This window comes from Malaya genurostris, chromosome 3 (genome assembly GCF_030247185.1).
Source record: "Malaya genurostris strain Urasoe2022 chromosome 3, Malgen_1.1, whole genome shotgun sequence".
Lineage (NCBI taxonomy): Eukaryota > Metazoa > Arthropoda > Insecta > Diptera > Culicidae > Malaya > Malaya genurostris.
This window is the reverse complement of record NC_080572.1, coordinates 198,263,301-198,288,103: the sequence shown is the minus strand read 5'-3', so window position 1 is coordinate 198,288,103 and position 24,803 is coordinate 198,263,301. Positions and strand designations below refer to the sequence as shown.

Sequence of the window (24,803 nt, the reverse complement as noted above, 5' to 3'; positions counted from 1 at the left end):
GATCATGTAACCGGTTTTTTCTCTCTTTGCTTCTATCGTTATTCATAAAATTTCGGTCAAAACAAGAAGGTATGCATGCGCAGTGATGTTTCTGAATTAAAATAGCTTCTCGCGTAAACATATGTTCTCATATAAAGAGTAAATAGTTTCATCGAAATGTAGCGCCCATTACTCCACGGTTTGTTTTCGCTGAGAGCAAGAAAAATGCATTGTCCAATTCATTGATAGAAGTGTCAATTCTAAAAATATTTATCTGCATCCACATGGTTATATCCGAACTGATCTGAACACGCATGAATTAATGAGTGACGGAAGAACAATATTATTCAATCAATATTCATGTTTCATTACATTTCAGCGAATAAGTTGAAAAAAACATGTGTGGGATGTGAAAGCTACATTATGGCAACATAGTATATTTTAACTGTTTGGTGAGATCGCAGTGTTAGAGGAACATAGTCAATGTTATTAGCTAGACGATTATTTTCTTTGGCGTTGTTTAGAATGAAGAAAACAATGCTATTAACCGCACATATCAACAATAAAATAAAGAACAGCATGGATTTTGTATGAGCACATGATTATTGGCAACTAAACGGCTTAGTGATGTGCTAACCTTAAACAAAGAAGAAGGCAACATTGAAAGTTGTGATATAACACCTACTGTGGTTGCGAATCGAAGTAAGAAAAAAATCGACTGAATCTCTTGTATCCTATCTTCATCGGTAAGACTGACAAGATCCAGCGCTGTCCTGTAGCTGGTTATACATAATGGATCGTGAAAAGGATGATAAGTCTTCCAATATGGGAATCGCTGGTGGATTCGCTGCCTGTGTTACACGGTTCATATGTCAACCGTTGGATGTGCTGAAAATTCGATTTCAGTTGCAAGTAGAACCGCTCAGCGAAGACCACATGACTTCTAAATACCGCACTATTGTGCAATCAACGAGACTGGTCTATCAAGAAGAAGGTTTGCGTGCCTTTTGGAAGGGTCACAACCCTGCCCAGGTGCTTTCGATCATCTATGGTGTATCTCAGTTTTCTTCCTATGAGCATTGCAATCATCTATTGAGGAAAATTCAAACATTCGAGGAACATCAGAACGTGAGAAATTTTTTATGTGGTGCCCTCAGTGGCACTGTGGCAACTGTAATAACGCTACCAATAGATGTGGTTCGGACACGACTAATATCGCAAGACATTAATCGAGGGTACAAGAACTCTGTGCAAGGATTGAAAATAATCTACAGGTATGAGGGAGTAAAAGGATTATATCGAGGATTAGGACCAGCTGTTCTTCAGATAGCTCCTTTAACGGGTGGCCAGTTTATGTTTTACAATATTTTTGGAAGTATGTTCCGGCAGTATTTCAATATAAATTCACGCGAAACGCTCCCGGCAATTGAGCTCTTCATTTGTGGCGGACTAGCCGGGTTATGCACAAAACTGCTGGTGTACCCACTAGATCTAGCCAAAAAGAGACTGCAGATACAGGGATTCGCCAAAAGTCGACAAACGTTCGGTCGGCATTTTGTCTGTCACAACACGTTTAACTGCATGTACAACATAGTCAAGCAGGAAGGATTCGTGGGGTTGTACAAGGGATTGCATCCGGCACTATTGAAAGCATGCTTCATGTCCGCCTTCTATTTTGCAATATATGATGAGATGATGTGGATTCTGAATCACTGATAAAGAGGTAAGTCGAAATTTATGAGTTCATGGTATAGTGTAATATAAATAAATAACTATGTTGTAAATTTTTGCTAGACCCCAAGAAGAAAAATTATTGCGAAAAATTTTGTCAAAAGCTTCAATTAAATTTAAGGCAACACACCAACACATACTGCTAGAAATAATTACTGATAGGAAAAAAATTGTTTATGATAATGATTCGCGACCCCCCAAAAGAACTCTGCGGTTCACTGAACAGAAATAGCATATCTCTGTAATTATTATTTGAAAAAAGGCGGAGAATGGAGAAGATGATACCCTAGTAAATTGTTGTAAAGGTATTTGACGAAAAAACATCTGCAACATTATCTAAGTCTTTGAGCGATTTTATATAAAAATCCCACCGTCAGTAAATTCAAGAGCTCTCAAATACATTCAAGCGATATGTTGACCGTATTTCGCTATAAATTATTTCTATTTCTTCATGCTAAGTTTTAATAGAATGAGTAACAAACTTTCTGCTAAATTTTACAGGTTTATTGAAATCACCAAAAACATTCTGTTTATATTTCCAGTTTCCTGAATGTCAATCGCCATCCGGTACCTGCCTATCAATGGAAGTGATTTGATGTTCGTGAAAAATTGCACACTGAATTCCTGTATGTACATAACCAGCCAACTAAAGAAAGAAAATAACAGTACTTAATCTACCCAATACGCAACGATATTATGCTTTCGATACGATGCCGGGAAGAAGCTATTGCTCAGTGTGGTCAATTACTCGTTGAATACTAGTAGTGTGTAGTAAGTTTTACAGTTGACACAGTATGATTGAGTTATATATTTGTAAACACTATTTATATTGAGCTATGAATGCTTTCGATGACTGTTAAACACAAAACTAGGTAGTAGCACAGCACTAGTAGACCTGAGGTAGTGACTACAGTATACATAGTTTAGTTTAAAAGTTAAAGGAAAACTAAACGTGGAGGGTACTCACCCGGACAAACGTATTATAATAGATAGAATATTTTTTCTCAGTATCGCTCTCAATGACTACAGGTCTATTTATTAATTTTTTTACCAACAATAATCTTACCATTCGACATAGATTGTTCAACGGTTAATCCAATAGTTCGTTAGGCATTATTTTTTTGGACTGGTAAAAGGAGCGAATGAAACATGTATTAATCCACCAGACTTCCATTAAAGCGATAAGTGAACGAGTGTAGTCATTACGCGACAAAACATGATGGTCTCTGTCTAGCTCAAGTAATAAACAACAAAAAAAAAACCTTAGGGCAAAACGAAATCGATACGACAAGAGTAACGAATTACAAGCTTGCAGCTTTAATTAAGTTGAAACAGTGGATGTTCAATAAGAATATTGTAACGACAATAAAATGTGAAAATATGTAGAATGTTTTGAATTTTTCATCTAACCTTATCACCACTAGACCTTCTACGAACATGTGAATAACTGGAATAATGTCTCTTCTGTGATGCTTGGAATCTTCCTAAAAAACTATCTGTGATGCCGAGGAACAAGGATGACTTGTTCGCATTCGTTCGAAAGTATGTGTTCGTCGTATAGTCGATACGGATGTAAATAAGCATTATACAAAATCAGCAAAAAAAAAACAAGTCAAATAACAAATGATATCAAACATGTTTCGTTACAACTACAACTACAACAAGTCTGCACTAGAACTGATGATTTTAAGTTGGATTGGCGTTGTTCCTGTACATGTACGATGTTTGAAAATGTGATTGATTCGAACGTAAGCGATAATACGAATTTGACATACTTTCAAACGTAGCGCATACGGCCGTAAACAAAAATGAGGTGATTAGTTTGTTTCCATCATGAAACACCTCATCTCCACCAAATTATATAGGAACAAAATGGGTTTGATTTTTGCCTCTGAACATTTTACACTTCTCATTGATTTACAATCAACAGACACAATGTGATCCTAACGATAATTCTTAAAAAGGCGGGTGGGTAATGTCAGAGAAATAACTGGATGTCGTGAATACGAAAACAACGAACATGTTCCTAAACACTTCCGAATATCAATTAGTTGATCAATTGTATGAATTATGCAAGCATTCCCCTTTTCCACATTTTTCGCAAAAACAAAGAAGGCTTCATTTGATCTAGATTACTGTGAATTTCACACAGCGAAAAGAGCAAAAATCATATCAAACAGTTCTAGATTTGCACTAAACTGAGGATATTTCCTTTCGATTTGCGAACAACAAATCCTAATAGTTCTTTAGAAAACTTTTAGAGCAATTAGAACGGCTGATTTTGTGTAATGCTCTCCACCGTTGCTTTTTCGTCAATGCAAATGACGCAGCTGTGACGTAATCGCTCTTGTCGGAAGCGAAACTAGCTTTGCAAATGACACAAAATACATCTGCTCGCAGTGGCGATAGAATCCAAACTGATCCAATTTTTGTTGAGAGGCTTGTTTTTACCTGATTTCGTTTGTACTTTTTCACTAATGGGCGGCCCTAACGGCTATAAAAATAGCCGCATACAGAATTTTAATGTCGATTATTTCATTTCGGATTTGCATAATTTATTGAAAGAAATTATCAATATGCTGTAGGGATTCGTTTCCAGAATTCAGAAGGGTCAAATTGCGTAATTCTCTGCGACATTAAACTCTGGAACATTTTTCGCAAAAACAAACAAGGCTTCACTTGATCTAGATTACTGTGAATTTCACACAGCGAAAAGTGCACAAATCTAACCAAACTGTTTTAGATTTGCACTAAACTGAGGATATTTCCTTTCGATTTGCGAACAACAAATCCTAATAGTTCTTTAGAAAACTTTTAGAGCCATTAGAACGGCTGATTTTGTGTAATGCTCTCCACCGTTGCTTTTTCACCAATGCAAATGACGCAGCTGTGACGTAATCGCTCTTTTCGGAAGCGAAACTAGCTTTGCAAATGACACAAAAAACATCTGCTCGCAGTGGCGATAGAATCCAAACTGATCCAATTTTTGTTGAGAGGCTTGTTTTTACCTGATTTCGTTTGTACTTTTTCACTAATGGGCGGCCCTAACGGCTATAAAAATAGCCGCATACAGAATTTTAATGTCGATTATTTCATTTCGGATTTGCATAATTTATTGAAAGAAATTATCAATATGCTGTAGGGATTCGTTTCTAGAATTCAGAAGGGTCAAATTGCGTAATTCTCTGCGACATTAAACTCTGGAACATTTTTCGCAAAAACAAACAAGGCTTCACTTGATCTAGATTACTGTGAATTTCACACAGCGAAAAGTGCACAAATCTAACCAAACTGTTTTAGATTTGCACTAAACTGAGGATATTTCCTTTCGATTTGCGAACAACAAATCCTAATAGTTCTTTAGAAAACTTTTAGAGCCATTAGAACGGCTGATTTTGTGTAATGCTCTCCACCGTTGCTTTTTCACCAATGCAAATGACGCAGCTGTGACGTAATCGCTCTTTTCGGAAGCGAAACTAGCTTTGCAAATGACACAAAAAACATCTGCTCGCAGTGGCGATAGAATCCAAACTGATCCAATTTTTGTTGAGAGGCTTGTTTTTACCTGATTTCGTTTGTACTTTTTCACTAATGGGCGGCCCTAACGGCTATAAAAATAGCCGCATACAGAATTTTAATGTCGATTATTTCATTTCGGATTTGCATAATTTATTGAAAGAAATTATCAATATGCTGTAGGGATTCGTTTCTAGAATTCAGAAGGGTCAAATTGCGTAATTCTCTGTGACATTAAACTCTGGAACATTTTTCGCAAAAACAAACAAGGCTTCACTTGATCTAGATTACTGTGAATTTCACACAGCGAAAAGTGCACAAATCTAACCAAACTGTTTTAGATTTGCACTAAACTGAGGATATTTCCTTTCGATTTGCGAACAACAAATCCTAATAGTTCTTTAGAAAACTTTTAGAGCCATTAGAACGGCTGATTTTGTGTAATGCTCTCCACCGTTGCTTTTTCACCAATGCAAATGACGCAGCTGTGACGTAATCGCTCTTTTCGGAAGCGAAACTAGCTTTGCAAATGACACAAAAAAACATCTGCTCGCAGTGGCGATAGAATCCAAACTGATCCAATTTTTGTTCAGAGGCTTGTTGTTACCTGATTTCGTTTGTTGCTTTTTCACTAATGGGCGGTCCTAACGGCTATAAGAATAGCCGCATACAGAATTTTAATGTCGATTATTTCATTTAGGATTTGCATAATTTATTGAAAAAAACTATTAATATGCTGTAGGGATTCGTTTATAGCATTCAGAAGGACCAAATTGAGCAATTCACTACGATATTCAACACTTTTCGGTTTATTTTTCTCGAACGATTTGTTGTACAGCAGCAGATATTTTGTTCTCTTCCTGAGAACGCGTTCTGATTGGCTGGTGTTGACATGGGTCAAATGAGACAAGTTTTTCAATAGTGTACAATTGAAATACTTCAATGCTTTTGCTATACACGTTTAAGTTGAAAAATTTTGAATCTATTGGTAGTTAGATTATATAAATCCTTTCACAGATCACTGAGCTATGAGCTTTAAAAATACGAGCAAGGCAAACGCGCCTTATGAATTATCCTCTTTGATACTCGTTTATACCAAACATTTCAAATTAGTTTAATTTTGAATTATTTGAGATTAAGTCACAAAACTGAAAATTTTATCATAAAATTGTGATCATATTTCCGATGGCAAGTAGCAAAAATTATGTTGATTCGTTAGATACAACAAGAAATATTCACGATCAAAAACTTTCTGTCAGAGGGTAAATTTTGAAAAGGCACCCCATAGTAAAGTAAGTCGTATTCACGACAAAATAAACGGAAAATTTTGTATGAGTGCTGCTTCGCGATAAATGAAGTGAGAACTACCGTTGAAGTAGAGTAAGAATGTCAATGGCCCGAGATGGCTTCCCTGTAAAATTTCGAATGAAGTGAGGATTCAATGAATGCTGTTTAAGCTAATGTCTAGTCGGTCCAATTAGTGATGTCGTGGTTAATATTTTGGAATGCGAGTGAAGAAAGATCTGTATTAATAACGTGCATCTGCAAGTCGTTAGACTTTGCATCAGTCGTATACAAACTTCGCTTCAGTTGTATACATCAGTCATCTCATTAGTAGAGTCGCCGTATTGTTTTGGCAATACTACACATTCAATCAGCAAATAGAGATGAAGTCGGATACAATATCTTTGCTTCGTCTCTACGATGCAATATTATTGACAAAATAATTATCACCCATCTGGGTTCGATTCCCAACCACGCAAATAGGGTCATAAATTCTTTCTGGTCCGAAGAGACGAATGACCTTAAAGTTAAAACCTCTTTTCGAAAAAAAAGAAACGATATAAAAAAATCGACAATTTTGCAATACCTATTTTCATCTGACCCTTAAAGTCAATCTATCGAACAGAGACAGAAGTTCTCACTTTGTCTAATGGTTTTCGTATATCAGATGACTAATGGAGCTGAGATGAATGAAGGCACCGCTACCCTATTTTCTTTTGTTTGGAATAAAATGCGTACTGAAAAATGTACTGTTCTTCCAAAGTCGATATACTGTATTTTCTTGATTTTTCTAAAAAGTATACAAGAAAGTATTCAAATTGGGTCCATAATAGTGAATATTTTGTTGTCGTGAACTCAATGGTCGAGCAATTGTTAGAGTACACTATCATTTAGTTCACTTTGCATCAATCTGAGATTGGTTGCAGTTGAAGAAATGTTGAGTCACTTCTGAGTGGTGAATGTTGTAGATTATGTCAACATCATCAGCAAACGATTGTCGTGATCCTCCAGAGAAAAATTAACATAGTTGAAGTAAAGTAAGAATGTCAAAGGCCCAAGATGGCTTCCCAATAGAATTCTAAACGATATGGAAATATCTTTGGAAACGAAATTGACAATTTTGATTGATAATCGATGATTGATTCTAACGAAGGATGTTTGAGTTGATGCCAAGTTGGCAACATGCAGCTCTTTGGAGAAGAGACTTTTTAGATCCGTTCGCAAATATCAATTTTAATATAAAAAATATTTTTAAGAATCGTTTCAAATCGAACAAAGATTAGTCACCATTTCTATCACTCTGTCAATTGTACTCGATTTTCATCGATGCCAGCTCCGTGACATGCGTCGCCATTGTCCTTATTTTCTGCCGAAATAGTCAAAGTTTTGAATTTTCTAATCAAGATTGTAGACAGCATCTTATCAAAAGTACTCTACCACGTTTAAAAAATAAGGGTTTTCTTGTTTTTTTAACTTAGAATTCTATTTATGAACTTCGTAAGCTGCTTAAGGCCATCGTCCAAGTACCATGCGCGCGGGTGGTTTTAGGAAATTTTCGATGGAAATTTCGAAAAATTTGACAAAACCAAAAACATACAGACCTTTGAAATACTTTTATCTATCTACAGGGTGAAAATCACTGGAAAATTCGAAGGATTTTACGAGTCTTATCAAAAATAGCGCTGAAAAAATGAGCTTTTTTTGTAATTTTTCACAATTATTTGAAAAAATAATTCGATGAAATGAAATTTTTTTTTTCAAAAAAACCTCATGCTGGCAACAAGGATCACATTCGAAAACATTTTTGGAAAACCTTTTCACGATTTTCATGGAAAATCAACGAATTTCATATAACCGATTTCGTGGAAATTTTTGAAATTCGTGGATTTTCTATGAAAAGCGTGAAAAGGTTTTCCAAAAATGTGTCCGAATGTAATCTGTGTATCCATAATAAAGTTTATTTGAAAAAAAAAGTTTATGTCATCGCTTTATTTTTCCAGATAATTGTGAAAAATCACATAAACACTCATTTTTCAGAGCTATTTTTGATAAGACTCGGAAAATCCTCCGCCATTTTCACCCTGTAGATAGATAAATGTATTTCAAAGGTCTGTATGTTTTTGGTTTTGGCAAATTTTTCAAAATTTCCATCGAAAATTTCTTAAAACCACCCGCGCGCATGGTACTTGGACGATGGCCTTAAGCCAAATCAGACCATTTTATCCGAAAATGTCAGTTAGTTAAGATATCTATCGACTAAAGCAATAAATTAAAAAAAAAATGTTTTTCATAAAGTGCCCCCCTTAAGACATAAACTTCGGTGAAATCCTGTATGTGTTCTGAAACTTTACATCTGCTCAGCGAACTAAGGTATCATTAGCACTTTTTTCCTAGCTATCTGTTTCGCTTTTCTGCATAATCACCGTTAAGTTTCTAGCTTTGTCTTGTCGCTGCACCAGATTCCCTAGAGGTTCAATGCATATGCAACCGCAGCTTTTTCTTCACTCATTACAGTACGTAATCAAACTAGACATAGATGTCGATGAATTTCAAAAGCTGAAAATTCTTTAACGCACCAAAATTCTGTTACAGCGCGAACTTCACAGCTGGTGAGAGAAACGATTATTGAGGGCATTGTTTACTGTATGCATAGATAGGTAAATGACTACTGAATCAAAGCAACCCCTGAAATAACTGCAGTAGTAGACCACGTACAAATATGCATAGGTTTTAGCATATTAAGACTAGACGATTTTAAACTATAAGCGAAATTACTTTTCGAATATGCCTCGTACGATGATTTGTTCTCCAGATGTTTCCCTCAAAAAAGCTTTTCGTGATATTCTGTAAAACTGGAAAGGCTATGTAGACTTTTGGAAGAGGGGAGTATTTGAATAGTTAATGAAAATCTACGAAGGGGACGGGGTATTCAAATGTTCCAATCTTCGGTCCACGTGGTTTATGAACGTTTCAACAGCTGATTTTCATCATATTTTAATCTTAAACTTGTATTATTAATTCCTAATTATGAGCACATAATTTGAGATGTAGAATTTCGAACCTGTATCGTTGACCACAAGTGATTTAATTTAACACTAACATTGAACACATCAAATCTTCAACAATTTTGCGTCTCGATGTGAAAACACTGGATTGGAGTCGTCTATCGATTATAGTAAAATAGAATATATATAAATCACAACATTTTGGTTTTTGTTATCTATGTTTCACATAAGCGATGAAATCTTTGATCCTGCTGTGTGATCAAGGCCGGAATGAGAATGTATGATGAAATTCAGATATCTTCAAGATAACACGAACAAATTCGAATTCTGCCAAACTACCATTTCTTTGAAGATCAATTTCGTTGAGTATCTGCAATTTGAAACACTGTTTATTTCTAAATATACAACTTTTAAATAGTATTTATGAAACTACCACTTCGGCGATGCTTTCCTTTTCTTCTTCCAGCAAACGATTATAATTGGTTAAGCGGTCACAAATGGCTGATATGTCATCTCTGGTGATCATATTGTCATTATCGCAATCGAATATTCTAAAAGCCCAAATAGCTTTCACCTGGTGAGGACAGTTGTGAGACATTACGCTAAACATATCTAGAACATCTTCAAACGAACATCGTGTGTCGTGTTGTGACGAAAATACGTCGAACAATCGATCTCGGAAGGGATTATGCTGCAAAAAATATCGAAGTTAAGGTGAATAGAAGGGCTGAGAAGTTAGTAGATTTGAGTATGGTGAGACTATCACAGGCACAGACAGTCTGACATTTCGGTATAGAAAATGTATTTTAATTATTAGTACTAACATACAATAACCAATCATGATCAAACCAACGTGTGAATTTGTTGGAACGTTTTCTGGGTATTTATTAGTGTGGAGAGTTCTGACAGGAGAACTTCGAAAAACGCCGATTCATAGCGTACAGAATCATTGCATGGCTAGTACTACGGTTCTACTGACACTATGAATCCTTCCAGGTCGGTGCTCGAACATATAACATGTAGTGTTTCCCACGTATAGCAAATTATAAATTTACACAACATTTTGAAAAAAAAGGTGTACGTACGGTGAGATATTGACGCAATTTCGCCTGAACAATTTGGACAGCAGCCGGAATGCTGATTTTTCAACGAATTTTCACTTGTATGCTTTACAGGTTTTTTGAAAATGTTTGTAAGATGAATGAGGATGCCATTACCCAATAAATTAGCATTAGCATTAGCATTAGAGACCGCCCGTGTGTTGCTACTCCGTTACTGATCTGGACCAATTGAGATTGCAAAATGATTTTTTGAAGTAACATGTTTGGGAATAACACATTGTTTCACACTGTGCAAACTGTATTGAACCATGCATGCTGATCAATACCGACGCCGGCCACGTCCGAATGCAGATCTACTTGGGAGGGAAAGGATTGTTAGTTCGATGCATGTTGCTACTAGGAACCGAGGAATCCTCTGCATTCCCACATGCATCACAGGAGAGGATACTTTGTTAGTAAATGTTTTAATAATGTTATCATGTGTTTATTGCTCTGGGTAGCCGGCTACCAAGAATGTTTTAAAGTATTATGGTTTTATGTGTTACTTTATGCTGGCAATATAATGCACGAAACAGTCAATCTCCGAAATTGACAAAACTCCGGACAGCCGGCTGTCGAGTATGCAGTCACTCGTTTATGCATCTACCTTTCGCGTTTTTTGTTAGTCATGCAAAAAAAAACATGCGGATTGATAAAAAAAAAGGTATCATCTCACTGCTAGGTGGATTAAGCACGTTTTTATAAATGAAACAACGTGATACAAAATAAACGAGCGAATAGGATTTAGACAAAAAAGTTATTTCATTGCATTGAACTATTCTAAACAGTTATTATAAAATCATTTTAAATCACCAAACAAAGGTCAACAGATTTCACACGCGTCTTGATTCTTTATTATTTCCGCTTTATAATTTTAATTATTTATTAAAATTATTAATTGGTTATATTAGTTGATCTGGGCAGCCGGCTACTGAGAAAAATATTAATTTACTGTTTGAAATATTAATATCAAGTGTTTTTTACTATGTATTCAATATACCGATATATGTTATCTCTGTTATTAACTTTGTAATATAAACGGATTTGCGCAATGGTTGATTTTTATCATTCATTTTATAATCCTGAAAGACAATCAATAACATGGAAGAAGAAATCATTCCTAATAAAACTTTTCTCCGAAGCTAGACGGAAATTGATAGGTTGAATAAAGAGATGATTTAGTAAAATAGAGTAATCAGAAGTAAAACATTGAAAATATCTGATAACTGAAAGGAAAAAGAAACTCCTGCAATTGTCGCCTTTTACGACATGGAAGCAGGAACCCAGTGGATCTATTCTTGGTTCATTTTTTTCCGCCGGATTCCACACGGCATCTAGGCTGGTACAGTCCGGAGAGAGCTAATAGGTACTATCAATCTCCTAGTGGACCCCAGCCCCTAGAGGATGCCATTACCTAATAAATTGTATTTTAAGTTATTGAATTTGGTAGAAATTGGTTGATCTCTAACGCCCTTCTTGTCTACGCCCGTATCGACGAACGGATACTTCAGAACGAATACGAATAAACCATTATTGATTCACTCGAATGAATACGAACGCGACTCGTTTGCGCAAAATATTTAAATATCAGTAAACTTCTTCAAGTGACACTAAAATGCTTGTTTTTTGGCGAGCCTTTGATATATATGCGCGGTTCCGGGTTAAATGCATAATTTCATCAATGTGATAAATATGTAGACTATAGAAAACATGGCAAAATTGAAAGAAAAATGCAACATATTTTTTCGCAGATACTACTGATCGGACTGCAATTATCAATGCTTTTTTTTACTTCACACGAAGTTTAATTTCAAAATTTTATTTACAAAGTTTAAATAAAATTGATCATGAGTACGGTATTTATTTTTTATGTGACATCTTTGATGCTTGGAATATTCCTAAAAAACTACCTGCGATGCCGATACTTCTTTTGCACAGGAATCGCGTTCTTACACATTCGAGTGAAAATGAGAATGGCTTGTTCGCATTCGTTCGAAAGTTTGTGATCGTCGAATAGTCGATACGGACGAAAACAAGCATGATGACCGAGATGACACAAAATCAGCAAAAAAAAAAAACAAGTAAAATAAGTCATTACAACTTAAGTCTGTACCAGAACTGATGGCACAGACTAACAGACATGACAGTAAGAGTAAATTCTTATAAAAATAATATTTCGTGATGCACTAGTTCCACCTATATTGTACTGCGCGAACTATTTACTATATGTACACCCCTTGTGTTATGTAAAAGTTTTTTTACTAGTTGGTTTCCCCTCGTTTGTCAACACCGATCAGCTGCTTGCAGGGATGCCTGATTTCATCAAAGTATTTGAAAATGAATATTCACAATATATTATTGGATTACGTTGATAATATATTTAACTTTTTCGCGATGTTGGAAGGTAACCATTTATTTGACTCAACGTTGTTCATCTAGACTATTTTATATTGTGTTGGTAGTTTTCACCCGAAATTAAGTGGCGGCAGACCAGAAGCAAGTAAATATTGTAACAAAACGGGTTAAATTTTGTATTGCGTTGGAGGATGAGAAGTAGGCACAATTATGTATATAGTTTTGGCAATATGTATTAAATCTGTATCCTGCATGAAATTCGCATGGACGTATACAAATCAATACATTACAGGTAATTCTGTATGAATGGCAACTCTGTTGGTAAATGAAAAAAATAAACACAGTCTAGATGACAGACAGGATGTTTTTGATAGGGTAACGTGGCGCCATCATGACACATGTGAGTACTGTCCAAAATAAAGGAATATTAGAAATGACCGTTAAAATGATTGAAGAATCTAATTTGAGTGTCCTGTCTGTTAGTTTGTGCTGATGGTTTAAAGTTGGACTGACGATGTTTTTATGCATGTACGATGTTGGAAAGTGTGATTAATTCGAGCGTAACCGGTAATACGAATTCGACATATTTTCGAACGTATCGCATGCGGCCGTAAACAAGAATGTGGGTGATAATGATAATAAAAACATTACTAAAAAAACAATCATAAAGCATGTCATGCAGCTGATTAAAAAATATTTTCCAGTTTAGCTGGAATATCATACACACTGAGCTATTAACACAGACTAACAGATATGACAGTATGAGTAAATTTTTATAAAAATAATTTTTCGTGATGCACTAGTTCCACCTATATTGTACTGCGCGAACTATTTACTATCGGTACACCCCTTATGTTATGTAAAAGTTTTTCTTACTAGTTGGTTTCCCCTCGTTTGTCAACACCGATCAGCTGCTTGCAGGGATGCCTGATTTCATCATAATATTTGAAAATGAATCGTCACAAGAAATCATTAGATTACGTCGATAATATATTTAACTATTTTAGCGATACTGGATGGTAACCACTTATTTTTCTCAACGTTGTTCATCTAGACTAATTTTTAATGTGTTGGTAATTTTCTCCCGAAATTAAGTCACAGACTAACAGACATGACAGTATGAGTAAATTCTTATAAAAATAATTTTTCGTGATGCACTAGTTCCACCTATATTGTACTGCGCGAACTATTTACTATCTGTACACCCCTTGTGTTATGTAAAAGTTTTTTTACTAGTTGGTTTCCCCTCGTTTGTCAACACCGATCAGCTGCTTGCAGGGATGCCTGATTTCATCAAAATATTTGAAAATGACAATTTTTCAATAAATTATTGGATTACGTTGATAATATATTTAACTTTTTCGCGATGTTGGAAGGTAACCATTTATTTGACTCAACGTTGTTCATCTAGACTATTTTTTATTGTGTTGGTAGCAGGGTTTGGATGAATGAAGCAGTGAAGAAGAGTATACATGCCTCACTGTGTATGATATTCATGAATATACCTGCTTTATGAATCATGTCGCTTTTGAGGAAGCGTGAGCCTTGTTGCTTTATTGAAGTGGCTGTCCATGCACGAGAATAGAAGAGAGCGAACAATATTCACCCCTACTGCTGTTTCTCCTTCTCTCGGTAAGAGAGAAGCTCTAGCCCCATAATTCACTGCAAGCAAATTAGCTTCACGGTGCAAGATAGTGATGAAGATTGAATATTCAGTTTTCGCTAGCAGACTGATGACTGGCTCTTAACTGTCGCATGTTTCTTCGAGGTCCGAACGCGATTCACATTTGTTTATACAGAATTGCACATACAGGTGTGCACTGCCACCGCTCGAGCGTTTATTAGAGTAAAGGTTTTGCTGTAATGGTAACATGTGTTTCTTACAGCTCTCGAAGCTCATAGCAATGCACAATGAAAATTCAATGAAAAAATGTTCAACGCGGAATACTGATTAAAAAACTTATTTTTCATCCTACTGGTTGATTACCTATCATGCACTACTACGATTAAACCAAATTAAACACTATTCAGCAGGAATTTGATTTACACAAGTAACAAGAGTTCAGGAGCTAGTTTCTCTCTAACAGCCAGCAAACGAAGCGTTTGTTTGTTTGCAGTATTTGGTGAGATCACCAGATCGCCATTGCGAATTGCTTCGCTCCTGTTACTTCTGTTTATAATATTCAAGTATAACTAAGAATTCTTACCCTCTACTAACTTGACACGAGTTGTCAAGTCGTCATTAACAGCCGTTCGCGTCGGAGAGCCAGTCATCAGTCTGTTAGCGAAAACTGAGTATATAATCTTCATCACTTACTAGCCCCGTGAAGATCGTTAGCTTGCAATGAAGTGTTTGTGAGAAGAACGAAGTTCAGGACCACGAGAGAGCAAACTATATTCACGGCTACTGTGCTTCATGAAGACTCTAATACCAGCACACTATACCATCTGTGCATATGTGGAATATATTTGCTTCCTCTAGCATTTTGTTTGTGTGGTTCTTTTTGGCTGGAAAGGCGTCCTCTTTGTGAGCGGTGGAATTGTTCGCTCACAATGCAATGGAAACTATATATTCATTCACCAGTGATTGAATATTCCAAACCCTGGTTGGTAGTTTTCACCCGAAATTAAGTCACAGACTAACAGACAGGACACTCAAATTAGATTCTTCAATCATTTTAACGGTCATTTCGAATATTCCTTTATTTGGGACAGTACTCACACGTGTCATGATGGCGCCACGTTACCCTATCAAAAACATCCTGTCTGTCATCTAGACTGTGTTTATTTTTTTCATTTACCAACAGAGTTGCCATTCATACAGAATTACCTGTAATGTATTGATTTGATACAGATTTAATACATATTGCCAAAACTATATACATAATTGTGCCTACTTCTCATCCTCCAACGCGATACAAAATCGAACCCGTTTTGTTACAATATTTACTTCTGCTCTGCCGCCACTTAATTTCGGGTGAAAACTACCAACACAATAAAAAATAATCTAGATGAACAACGTTGAGTCAAATAAATGGTTACCTTCCAACATCGCGAAAAAGTTAAATATATTATCAACGTAATCCAATAATTTATTGTGAAGATTCATTTTCAAATATTTTGATGAAATCAGGCATCCCTGCAATCAGCTGATCGGTGTTGACAAACGAGGGAGAACAAACTAGTAAAATAACTTTTACATAACACAAGGGGTGTACAGATAGTAAATAGTTCGCGCAGTACAATATAGGTGGAACTAGTGCATCACGAAAAATTATTTTTATAAGAATTTACTCATACTGTCATGTCTGTTAGTCTGTGATTAAGTGGCGGCAGACCAGAAGCAAGTAAATATTGTAACAAAACGGGTTCGATTTTGTATTGCGTTGAAGGATGAGAAGTAGGAACAATTATGTACATAGTTTTGGCAATAAGTATTTGTTTACGCCAAAGTGTAAGTTTCAGTAGACAGTTTAAGTGAGCTTTACTGTATACACAACAGAAACCGATTAGTGATAGGATTCGAGCAGTTATGCAAGCAGCAGACAGTATTAAAGATTACGATACATACTTTCCGGTACATCTTACGGTATGTGCTTTCCGGTAGAGACAAATTGTGTTCCTATAATAATGTACGCAGACTATAAAAGCGTAGTGCAGATCAGATCAGGCGCGATCGTGCGATCGTACGAGATAACGATAGTACGATTAAACGTTAAGTCATATATGTTAGTCAGTCCAAGTCTTATAGTGATCGTTGTAATAAATACAGTTAGTGTTAAATAGTATCCGCGAGTTTTCACTTCGTCGCGAGAATCCGAACACTTGTCCGACAAAACCACAAACGTTAATGTGCGCAAACATTTTGGTCCTTCGAGCCGGATCGTCGGAACAAGTAACGTAAATCTAGCCGGTCGAAACGCGGTATCAGGAAAACTCTGTCAGCGCCAGCATGAAAACGGCTAGCATTACCGTCCCTGTTCGTGATCCTTATACTTTCTGTGAACATCAAATCGATTGTTACTAATCATGCGCGATCACGTTTCAAATGAAGAACCTACGTTCAGTGTACGGCAGAGGCAGAAATGTTAAAGTGAAATCGCCATTGTAATTCTCACCACGACCTTCATTGTCGTTACGTACAGTTGGTTAAAAGTTGTCTGAACTGGTAGCAACTCGCATCAGTCTGTGTTTAGTATGTTTATCACTGTCCGTCAGAAATACGGCGAAATTAATTCTGGTCGATGAAAACGACAATTCAAATACACCCAAATCTGTGTGAAAAGTGTTCTGTTGAATATAAAACCACTCATAATAAATGTGTGACACGAGGTCAAACTGAACAGTAATGGCGACGCAACCATTTTGCAGTGAGTTCGTAAAGTGATACCAAAACCTCGTGGTGATGAAATGGAACTTCTAAAGTTTCGTTTTACTGAAAATAAAAGAGTTCGGATCATTATGAAAAATCAAGATGCTAGCACCTTCCACCGAACCTCTTGATAATATGTGCAGAATCCATCTCCGCCAAACGGTGAAATGTCAGTAGCACACGAGCGAAAGAACAGTTAAAATTGCGCTGATCATTCTGTGAGACAGTTAATTCTTTTGGTTGCTACCCGTGTTAGTCTCTTTCTACCTTTAATACACGAAATGTTCAATTTCTGTGTAAATCCGTGTGAAAACTATAATCCAGTACAGTTATCGTTAAGAAAAAAAAAGTGTGCTAATCGTCAATATGCGTGCAGATGAACTCAAAGTGATACTTTACGGACAATGCATATTAAAAGAAGTTGGAAGTTAAAAAGACTTCTACATGAGATCTATCGATCAGCATGATTCAGTTCGTGGAACAGAATTGATCATCAAACCAGATACGTGAGTGAAGTAGAATTTCTGTGTAAAGAGTTACAACCTTTCAACTACGGTTACGAATTTCGGTCTTCGATTCGTTAAGCAGTTCGGTACCCTGATCGTCTGGGTAATTTTGCTGACCATTCTGCGGAATGGAAATAATTCACTCCGATACATAGCAGTAGGTCACTCAGGCTTGTTCACAAAACAAGCAAAATCTTTCCCGGTCATTTGCGTTAAGGATTCTCGGAGGTCGTCCCATCATGGGAGACTTCTTTTCGGCAAGCAAAGACAGTTCAGGTAGCACCTCAGTCTGCACACTGCAGATGAGGAAACAATTTATTTCATCGGCTACGCTGAAACACGGCGTACAATCTCATCATGAAGTATTAGATGATAGACTAGCAGCAGGTAGTAAGTGAAATCCACTACGGTCAGAGAAGACAAACTTATTCGGCTGAAAGTACTACAGCGGTGATGGTATTCGTCCTCACAAATGTCAGGTGCATTCACTTCGGGTTGAATTGAGCACCATTCAACCAGGTTCAATGGTGAACCATCAGGGCTGACAGAGCCACTACAGTCTGTTGCTTACAGGAAGCAGCAGAGCTGGATTGAGATCCAGTCATTTCGCGAATGCACCTTCATAACATCATCGTATTCATCGGATCAACAAATAAGTTGTTGATAATTCCAACATTGAGGAAACGTTGGAATTCCAGTCCGTGGGTCTGAGCCCAGCGGAACCTTTCGGAAGGCAACACAGCAGCAGTCCAGTAATTGGAACCTTCACGAAATTCATCGTAGTACCAACAGCGCGAATAGGAACTTCGTCACCAGTCAACAGTGCATCATTACGTCGAATTGGTTATTCGAATTCTGAGAGACAGCCTTGTCTCATATCATCGGGAGTATCTGTATGTCCAAGGTACTCAAAACATCGTCCTATCGAAATTGAGAGCCACAACAGTCTGTTGCTTACGTGAAGCAGCAGAGCTGGATTGAGATCCAGTAATTTCGCGAATGCTAAATACCATTTTTGTATTTATCGGATCAACAAACAAGTTGTTGATAATTCCTACATTGAGGAAACGTTGGAATTCCAGTCCGTGGGACTGAGCCCAGCGGAGCTTTTCGGAAGTCAAAACAGCAGCAGTACAGAAAGTCGTCGTCAGTCAACACAGATAACTATAACGTCAAAGCATTGAAATTCTGAGAGACACTGTTGTCTCATATCATCGGGAGTACCCAAGATACTCGAAACTTCATCGGTCCAGTAATAGTCGGAGCACTATACGTTATCGTCAACCATCATACTTTAGAGAAAGCGATCCTGTCAGCGTCACAACACAAGCAGTTGCGGCGATTATCAACTTCAGCGATCATCAGATGTACGTCGCCGGTTGTGAATCCGGTCCTTACTCGGGATAAAGAGTCGCCAGACGAGTTCCTGGCCCAAGCTCGGGGGAATCGAGCAGTTCCTGTAGCATCTGTAAAGAGTACAAGCCTCGTCGGTGGGTTCGTAGAACCCCCGGCTGGGACTTGACAGCAGTTAAGTACCCATTTTGTTTCATTTCAATCGCCAACGTGCTCGTACAAATTCTTATGTTTCAGCTATTTCACATCATAACCATCAGCACGGTTCAAGGACATCGGGACACTATGGTTGAGGTTTCCAGATCGTCATTCACGTCAGACAGGATGTTCCCAAGCACATCAAAAAGTGTGTCAACATCATCGGAGCATTTTTTGACTAATCGACAGCCAAGGAGAGAGGATATTTTCGGAAGCATTCGTCAACTGACATCAAACAGCTTGTCGCCAGTCAATGATTCATGATCGTTGTATATTTCCAAGTTTTCATCTACCTCACCAGTCCAGCAGTATAAAATCATCCTCGGTCTAGGAAGCAATTCAGCAACAACAGTGAAGTTACAGTTAATGGAGTGCACATCGCCACTCTACCCCTCCACCTCCGGCAGTGAGTCTACGATGCATTCTTCTACCAGTTCGATATACATCATTCAATTCAGCGATTGATAACCACATAACAGAAGTGTTTTCGAGGTCCCAGCAACGAAGCAATTAGTGATGGCCCAGTTTTGGTCAAGGTGATCGGAACTACCATCCGGAACAATAACTCAAATTAAGTGTGATGTGTGGCACCATTAAAACTTTGCTTAGCTCTGCGTCATGATACGGATTGTGGCATCAAGTCTACGAAGGGTGGAGGAGGTCAAAGGAACGAATACAGAACATGAACGGTCGGCAATTTAAGTAGTATCGTGGAGGAGGTCAACGGAGGAAATCCAGCCAACAAATTCTCAACAATCCAAATACTTCAGTCGACGAGATCATCAGTTCATTCATCGTTCAGAAACAACATATTTTCGTCTGAAGCAAGACATGCTCAGGTCACCAGGACATCTGGTCAGAAACAACATCGCGTTCATCAGTCTTGTTTCGGTTAGCGGAATCTTCTTCGTGTGTTCACGGCGGAAAACACATGCAGCATCGGTTTTGTTATATCGTTATTTCAAGGTCAACAATTTGAATCACTCTGACTCGGTCAACAGTCTGCAATTGTAGCAGCATTACCAGAGATGGAACCAGCGGAGTCGCTCGGGTCTTGTTTTATCGACGCCGGCTGCATAGCAGTTGACGGAGTCGAATTCAAGTCTCCCGTCCTCGACGCCCATGGTTCATCAAAGGATCATCGAGCACCAGTAAGCAGCACACCAAAGTTATTGTGAATAGAAATTACAGAGAATTTGTAATGTATAGGATAGTCAAGCAAATAGAACTCGTGAAATAATTCTGGATATGTGATAACAGCAGCCAGGTTAATAATCGTTAACAGTAGTACACACTCTCAATTGTAACAGGAACAGAGAAGATAGGTTAGTACCTCAAATCAGATTAGAGTTTGTTGAAAGCATAGTCTTTCAAGGCGGGCGGTATGTTTACGCCAAAGTGTAAGTTTCAGTAGACAGTTTAAGTGAGCTTTACTGTATACACAACAGAAACCGATTAGTGATAGGATTCGAGCAGTTATGCAAGCAGCAGACAGTATTAAAGATTACGATACATACTTTCCGGTACATCTTACGGTATGTGCTTTCCGGTAGAGACAAATTGTGTTCCTATAATAATGTACGCAGACTATAAAAGCGTAGTGCAGATCAGATCAGGCGCGATCGTGCGATCGTACGAGATAACGATAGTACGATTAAACGTTAAGTCATATATGTTAGTCAGTCCAAGTCTTATAGTGATCGTTGTAATAAATACAGTTAGTGTTAAATAGTATCCGCGAGTTTTCACTTCGTCGCGAGAATCCGAACACTTGTCCGACAAAACCACAAACGTTAATGTGCGCAAACAGTATTAAATCTGTATAATGCATGAAATTCGGATGGATGTATACAAATCAATACATTACAGGTAATTCTGTATGAATATCAACTCTGTTGGTAAATAAAAAAAACCAACACAGTCTAGATGACAGACAGGATGTTTTTGATAGGGTAACGTGGCGCCATCATGACATATGCGAGTACTGTCCCAACTAAAGGAATATTCGAAATGACCGTTAAAATGATTAAAGAATCTAATTTGAGTATCCTGTCTGTTAGTCTGTGCTATTAAGTTAATAAACAACACCACAATGAATTCACAAATAGCGATCCTTACACAAGCCAACGTGTTTGTCGTTATTCCGTGTTATCAATCTTCTTTCAATACGAAAATCCAATTCGAATGCATGTCTATGCTTTAATCAATATCGTTTAAATCCCGATGATTGTCAATAATATTCAATCATCTAAGAACGCTCATGATTGAGTTAAACTTTATTATTTATTTTGATAAAAGTTCTTCATCGTAATAGTCGATTTGAAAAGTATTCTTGAAATGCCATTTGCAATATCTTTTAGCCTTCTGGGCGCTGTGCAATCTTTTTTTAATTGCCAGTGATAGTCAAAAAGGCTACATCAGTTAAATAATACGGCGCATTTCATCTCTCAATATGCTTGTTCAGTTTATCTCATAAATATATTTGTTTATGAATCGAATTTCTCTCAATACTAGTCATTGATATTGTTACTCTAAATACTATACTCGTAGAGCTAGTCACATTCAAAGCATATTAAAACGCACACACTTCTTGCGAGACGCACTTGTGAACACAACAAACATGTTTTAACACCTGTTATTTGAAATTCAGTCTCAAAACGTACATTGCGAAATAGTACCTTAAGTTGTGGGAATATATCCATAATCTCTTCAATAGAGAATCTTCTGTTAAAATCATTTTCTATTCCGCGAGGAACTAGCCTTTCAAATTTCTCTAAAATCAACAGCACTTCCCATTTAGTCAGGTAGGTTAATTCCGCATACTCGTCCAATCGCTCCGCACTTAAAATGCTCTTTTTAGCACCCATGGCCGATGGTAACTAAACTCTACTCAATATCAAGCTATACTCAACGACTCAAAGTGTGAGAGAACGAACGGAATAGCAGAGAACGCGCGAACTAAATGAATTGTCGAAATAAACGAGATTGATTAACGACTTGAATAATCAATTATTGCTGAGAAAATAAATGTTTATATCACTAACATGTGCGTAAATTTAAATGGTGGAATCGGGGAGGTTCTTTTAAATGCTAGGTTCTATATTGAAACACGCATGACAAACTGAGATAAATGCTTCCATTGTTTGATCTTTGATGACTGAATCATACTTGAGTCAATTAGTCACACTTTCTGTTTGGCTGGTATTGAGCTGAAAAACTCAATAGGGTCTCGATCGATGTTCGGTGTGCATGTTTTGCTTCATAGTTTTACTGACATTACTTTCCATCTCGTTCCCGTTGCCAAATTCACTTGCTTCAATGTAACGCCAAACTGTTATCAGTCCCCCTTCGCCGGTAGTAATTAGGCAACGTTCCTGCAAAATGCACATATGAAAGCAACGAATAAGGGAGTGAGATATGATAAAATGAACATGATGATGTCATCATTTCAATGATTGCCCGTCAATAAACATCAGTTATCGTTATTAGTCGGCTGATAAGTACGCTTTGCTTACCTTTTCATTGTAGACACTGGCCCGCACGATCTGTTTGTTGTGCATAAAGTTTATGTGCGGTGTGAAACATTTACTGTCATATCTGAGTGAACGTAGACATTCCCTGTGAATAAAAGAGTTTCATATGAAAAAAATTACCAGGCCGTTTTTATCTTCGTCTTCAAAACGTTAAATAATTATTTCGATGAATTCTAATTATTGTTTAGTTCTAAGTAATTTCAGTTTAATTAAACTAACCTCAGTTTATTACAGGTTTCGCAGACGGACAAGAAATTAGGAATGTTTTCAATATGGTCCAATAAAATAGCCAGGATTTATGAATGTCGACGCGAAACGAAACCGAGATATAAAATTCGAGGAAAGAAAACCTGATTGAAAAATTTTAGTTTTCAATACGAACAGAATTCAAAATATTCAACAATCGATCCAAAAGGGATACAACTGTTTTCTCTTTGGTTCAATATCGTTTACAGATAGTTTACATGATAGAATATGGTATATTCTTCTTAATCTCATTCGTACTTTATACACAATCCTCAAGTGGGATGAAATTATACATACACATCTTGGATATTCGAGATTGAGATGGAGGCATTCTGAAAATAATCTTGTTTGCTGATTTTAACCGATTGTTTTTTTCTCATTTACATTCTGATGATTATCTATAACTCACCCGCTGTTATAGTTTGAACCCGCCAATAGGAAAAATCCTGAACTATCATTGTGTGTTTCAATCAGATTGCAGTCTATTGACGATGTTCTTCTGATAGCTGCAGTGATACTTTGTCGACTACATACTGCTTCCTGATTTTGGCTTGCTACGTCGTACAAGTGAAAATCATTGGTCGTTGTTATGCATGAAATCCAGTCTTTCTTTTGTGGACTTTGATGCCAGTTGAACGTTTCGATAGCGTTATGAATGTTAAAACAGTACTGCAACGCATCATCCTCATTTGGTTGAGATATATCAAACACATTGATGAGCCCATCCACACTGCCACTAGCAAATAGATCAGGATTAGTAGGATGAAAGCGAACGTGCGTGATATCCTCACTGTGACATTCCCAATAGCTTCCCATGTACTCACGCTCACGAATGTCGTAAAAGAGCAAAAAGCTATCACCATTTTTCTGAACATCAGTCGAAACACAAAGAACGCGATCGCTCTGATTAATATCGAATGCGGTACTCGTTTTCTTTGGCCCTTCGGATCGATCCTCGTAAGTCGTAACCGAATTTGCTAGTCGCAAATCATGAAGCGTCACAGTACCATCTTCCGTGCAGCTCATTAGCAAATTGTTATCATTGTTGAAAAACTTCACACCTTTTATGGCACAGCTGTATTTAGCAGAATATATTTGATCTTGTGTCAATTCTCCATTGGCTGAAAGTTGATACAGTAAAAGTTCTTTTCGTGAAAGACCAACCGCTAACTTCTGGCCGTCATTGGAAAGAGATAAATGGAGACCACAAGTACGCTTTAATGAAATAGCTTTTTCTGAACATTTAAAAAATGCAGACTTGAACAATTTTTTAATCTCTTCTTCGTTGCATGAATTATTGTCAGGAATTGGACACTCTTCGTCCGAACTTTGAGGATCTGCTGAATAAATGTTAGTTTAGCTTCGAAAAGTTACCGACAAAAGCATAATGAATACCTTCAAACATGTTTTATTTTGGAGATCTTTGAACAGTCAGTTTTACGTGAAAAAATTGATTGTTTACTTCAAATAAAATCTAGGAAATCGAGCGAGATGGACCGTAAGCGGTCTCAGCTGTCAAAAAGACATAGCAAAGAAAAAAAAATCTAGGAAATCTACAATGTTATTGTTATTTTTTGTTGCGTTTGAACAGACCCTGTCAGCTTGGAGCGAAATCAATCTTCAGT

General features: G+C 37.1%; 3 protein-coding genes across 5 annotated transcripts; 1 reads left to right on the top strand and 2 right to left on the bottom strand.

The window, feature by feature from the left end:
• On the top strand, positions 1 to 3,098 carry LOC131433690 (mitochondrial thiamine pyrophosphate carrier-like). Its single transcript, XM_058600226.1, has 2 exons — positions 1 to 1,702; positions 2,253 to 3,098. Exon 1 carries the CDS (start codon positions 772 to 774, stop codon positions 1,693 to 1,695), a length of 924 nt encoding a protein of 307 aa, XP_058456209.1. The 5' UTR covers positions 1 to 771; the 3' UTR covers positions 1,696 to 1,702; positions 2,253 to 3,098.
• A 6,209-nt stretch (positions 3,099 to 9,307) lies between these two features.
• Positions 9,308 to 22,294, bottom strand: LOC131433694 (calcium and integrin-binding protein 1-like). 2 transcript variants are annotated; one of them, XM_058600230.1, is made up of 3 exons: positions 22,063 to 22,294; positions 9,949 to 10,206; positions 9,308 to 9,885 (listed from the first exon to the last, which is right to left on the bottom strand). In XM_058600230.1, exons 1-3 carry the CDS (start codon positions 22,264 to 22,266, stop codon positions 9,775 to 9,777), a joined length of 573 nt encoding a protein of 190 aa, XP_058456213.1. In that variant the 5' UTR covers positions 22,267 to 22,294; the 3' UTR covers positions 9,308 to 9,774. The 2 variants fall into 2 exon arrangements, with proteins under 2 accessions (XP_058456213.1, XP_058456214.1); XM_058600231.1 differs by having other exon boundaries at positions 22,078 to 22,294.
• A 221-nt stretch (positions 22,295 to 22,515) lies between these two features.
• LOC131433687 (WD repeat-containing protein 89) lies at positions 22,516 to 24,722 on the bottom strand. 2 transcript variants are annotated; one of them, XM_058600214.1, is made up of 4 exons: positions 24,574 to 24,722; positions 23,588 to 24,515; positions 22,915 to 23,017; positions 22,516 to 22,773 (listed from the first exon to the last, which is right to left on the bottom strand). In XM_058600214.1, the coding sequence occupies exons 1-4, from the start codon at positions 24,581 to 24,583 to the stop codon at positions 22,618 to 22,620; spliced, it is 1,197 nt and encodes a 398-aa protein (XP_058456197.1). In that variant the 5' UTR covers positions 24,584 to 24,722; the 3' UTR covers positions 22,516 to 22,617. The 2 variants fall into 2 exon arrangements, with proteins under 2 accessions (XP_058456197.1, XP_058456196.1); XM_058600213.1 differs by having other exon boundaries at positions 23,588 to 24,518; positions 24,574 to 24,719.
• Between the last annotated feature and the right edge of the window lie 81 nt (positions 24,723 to 24,803).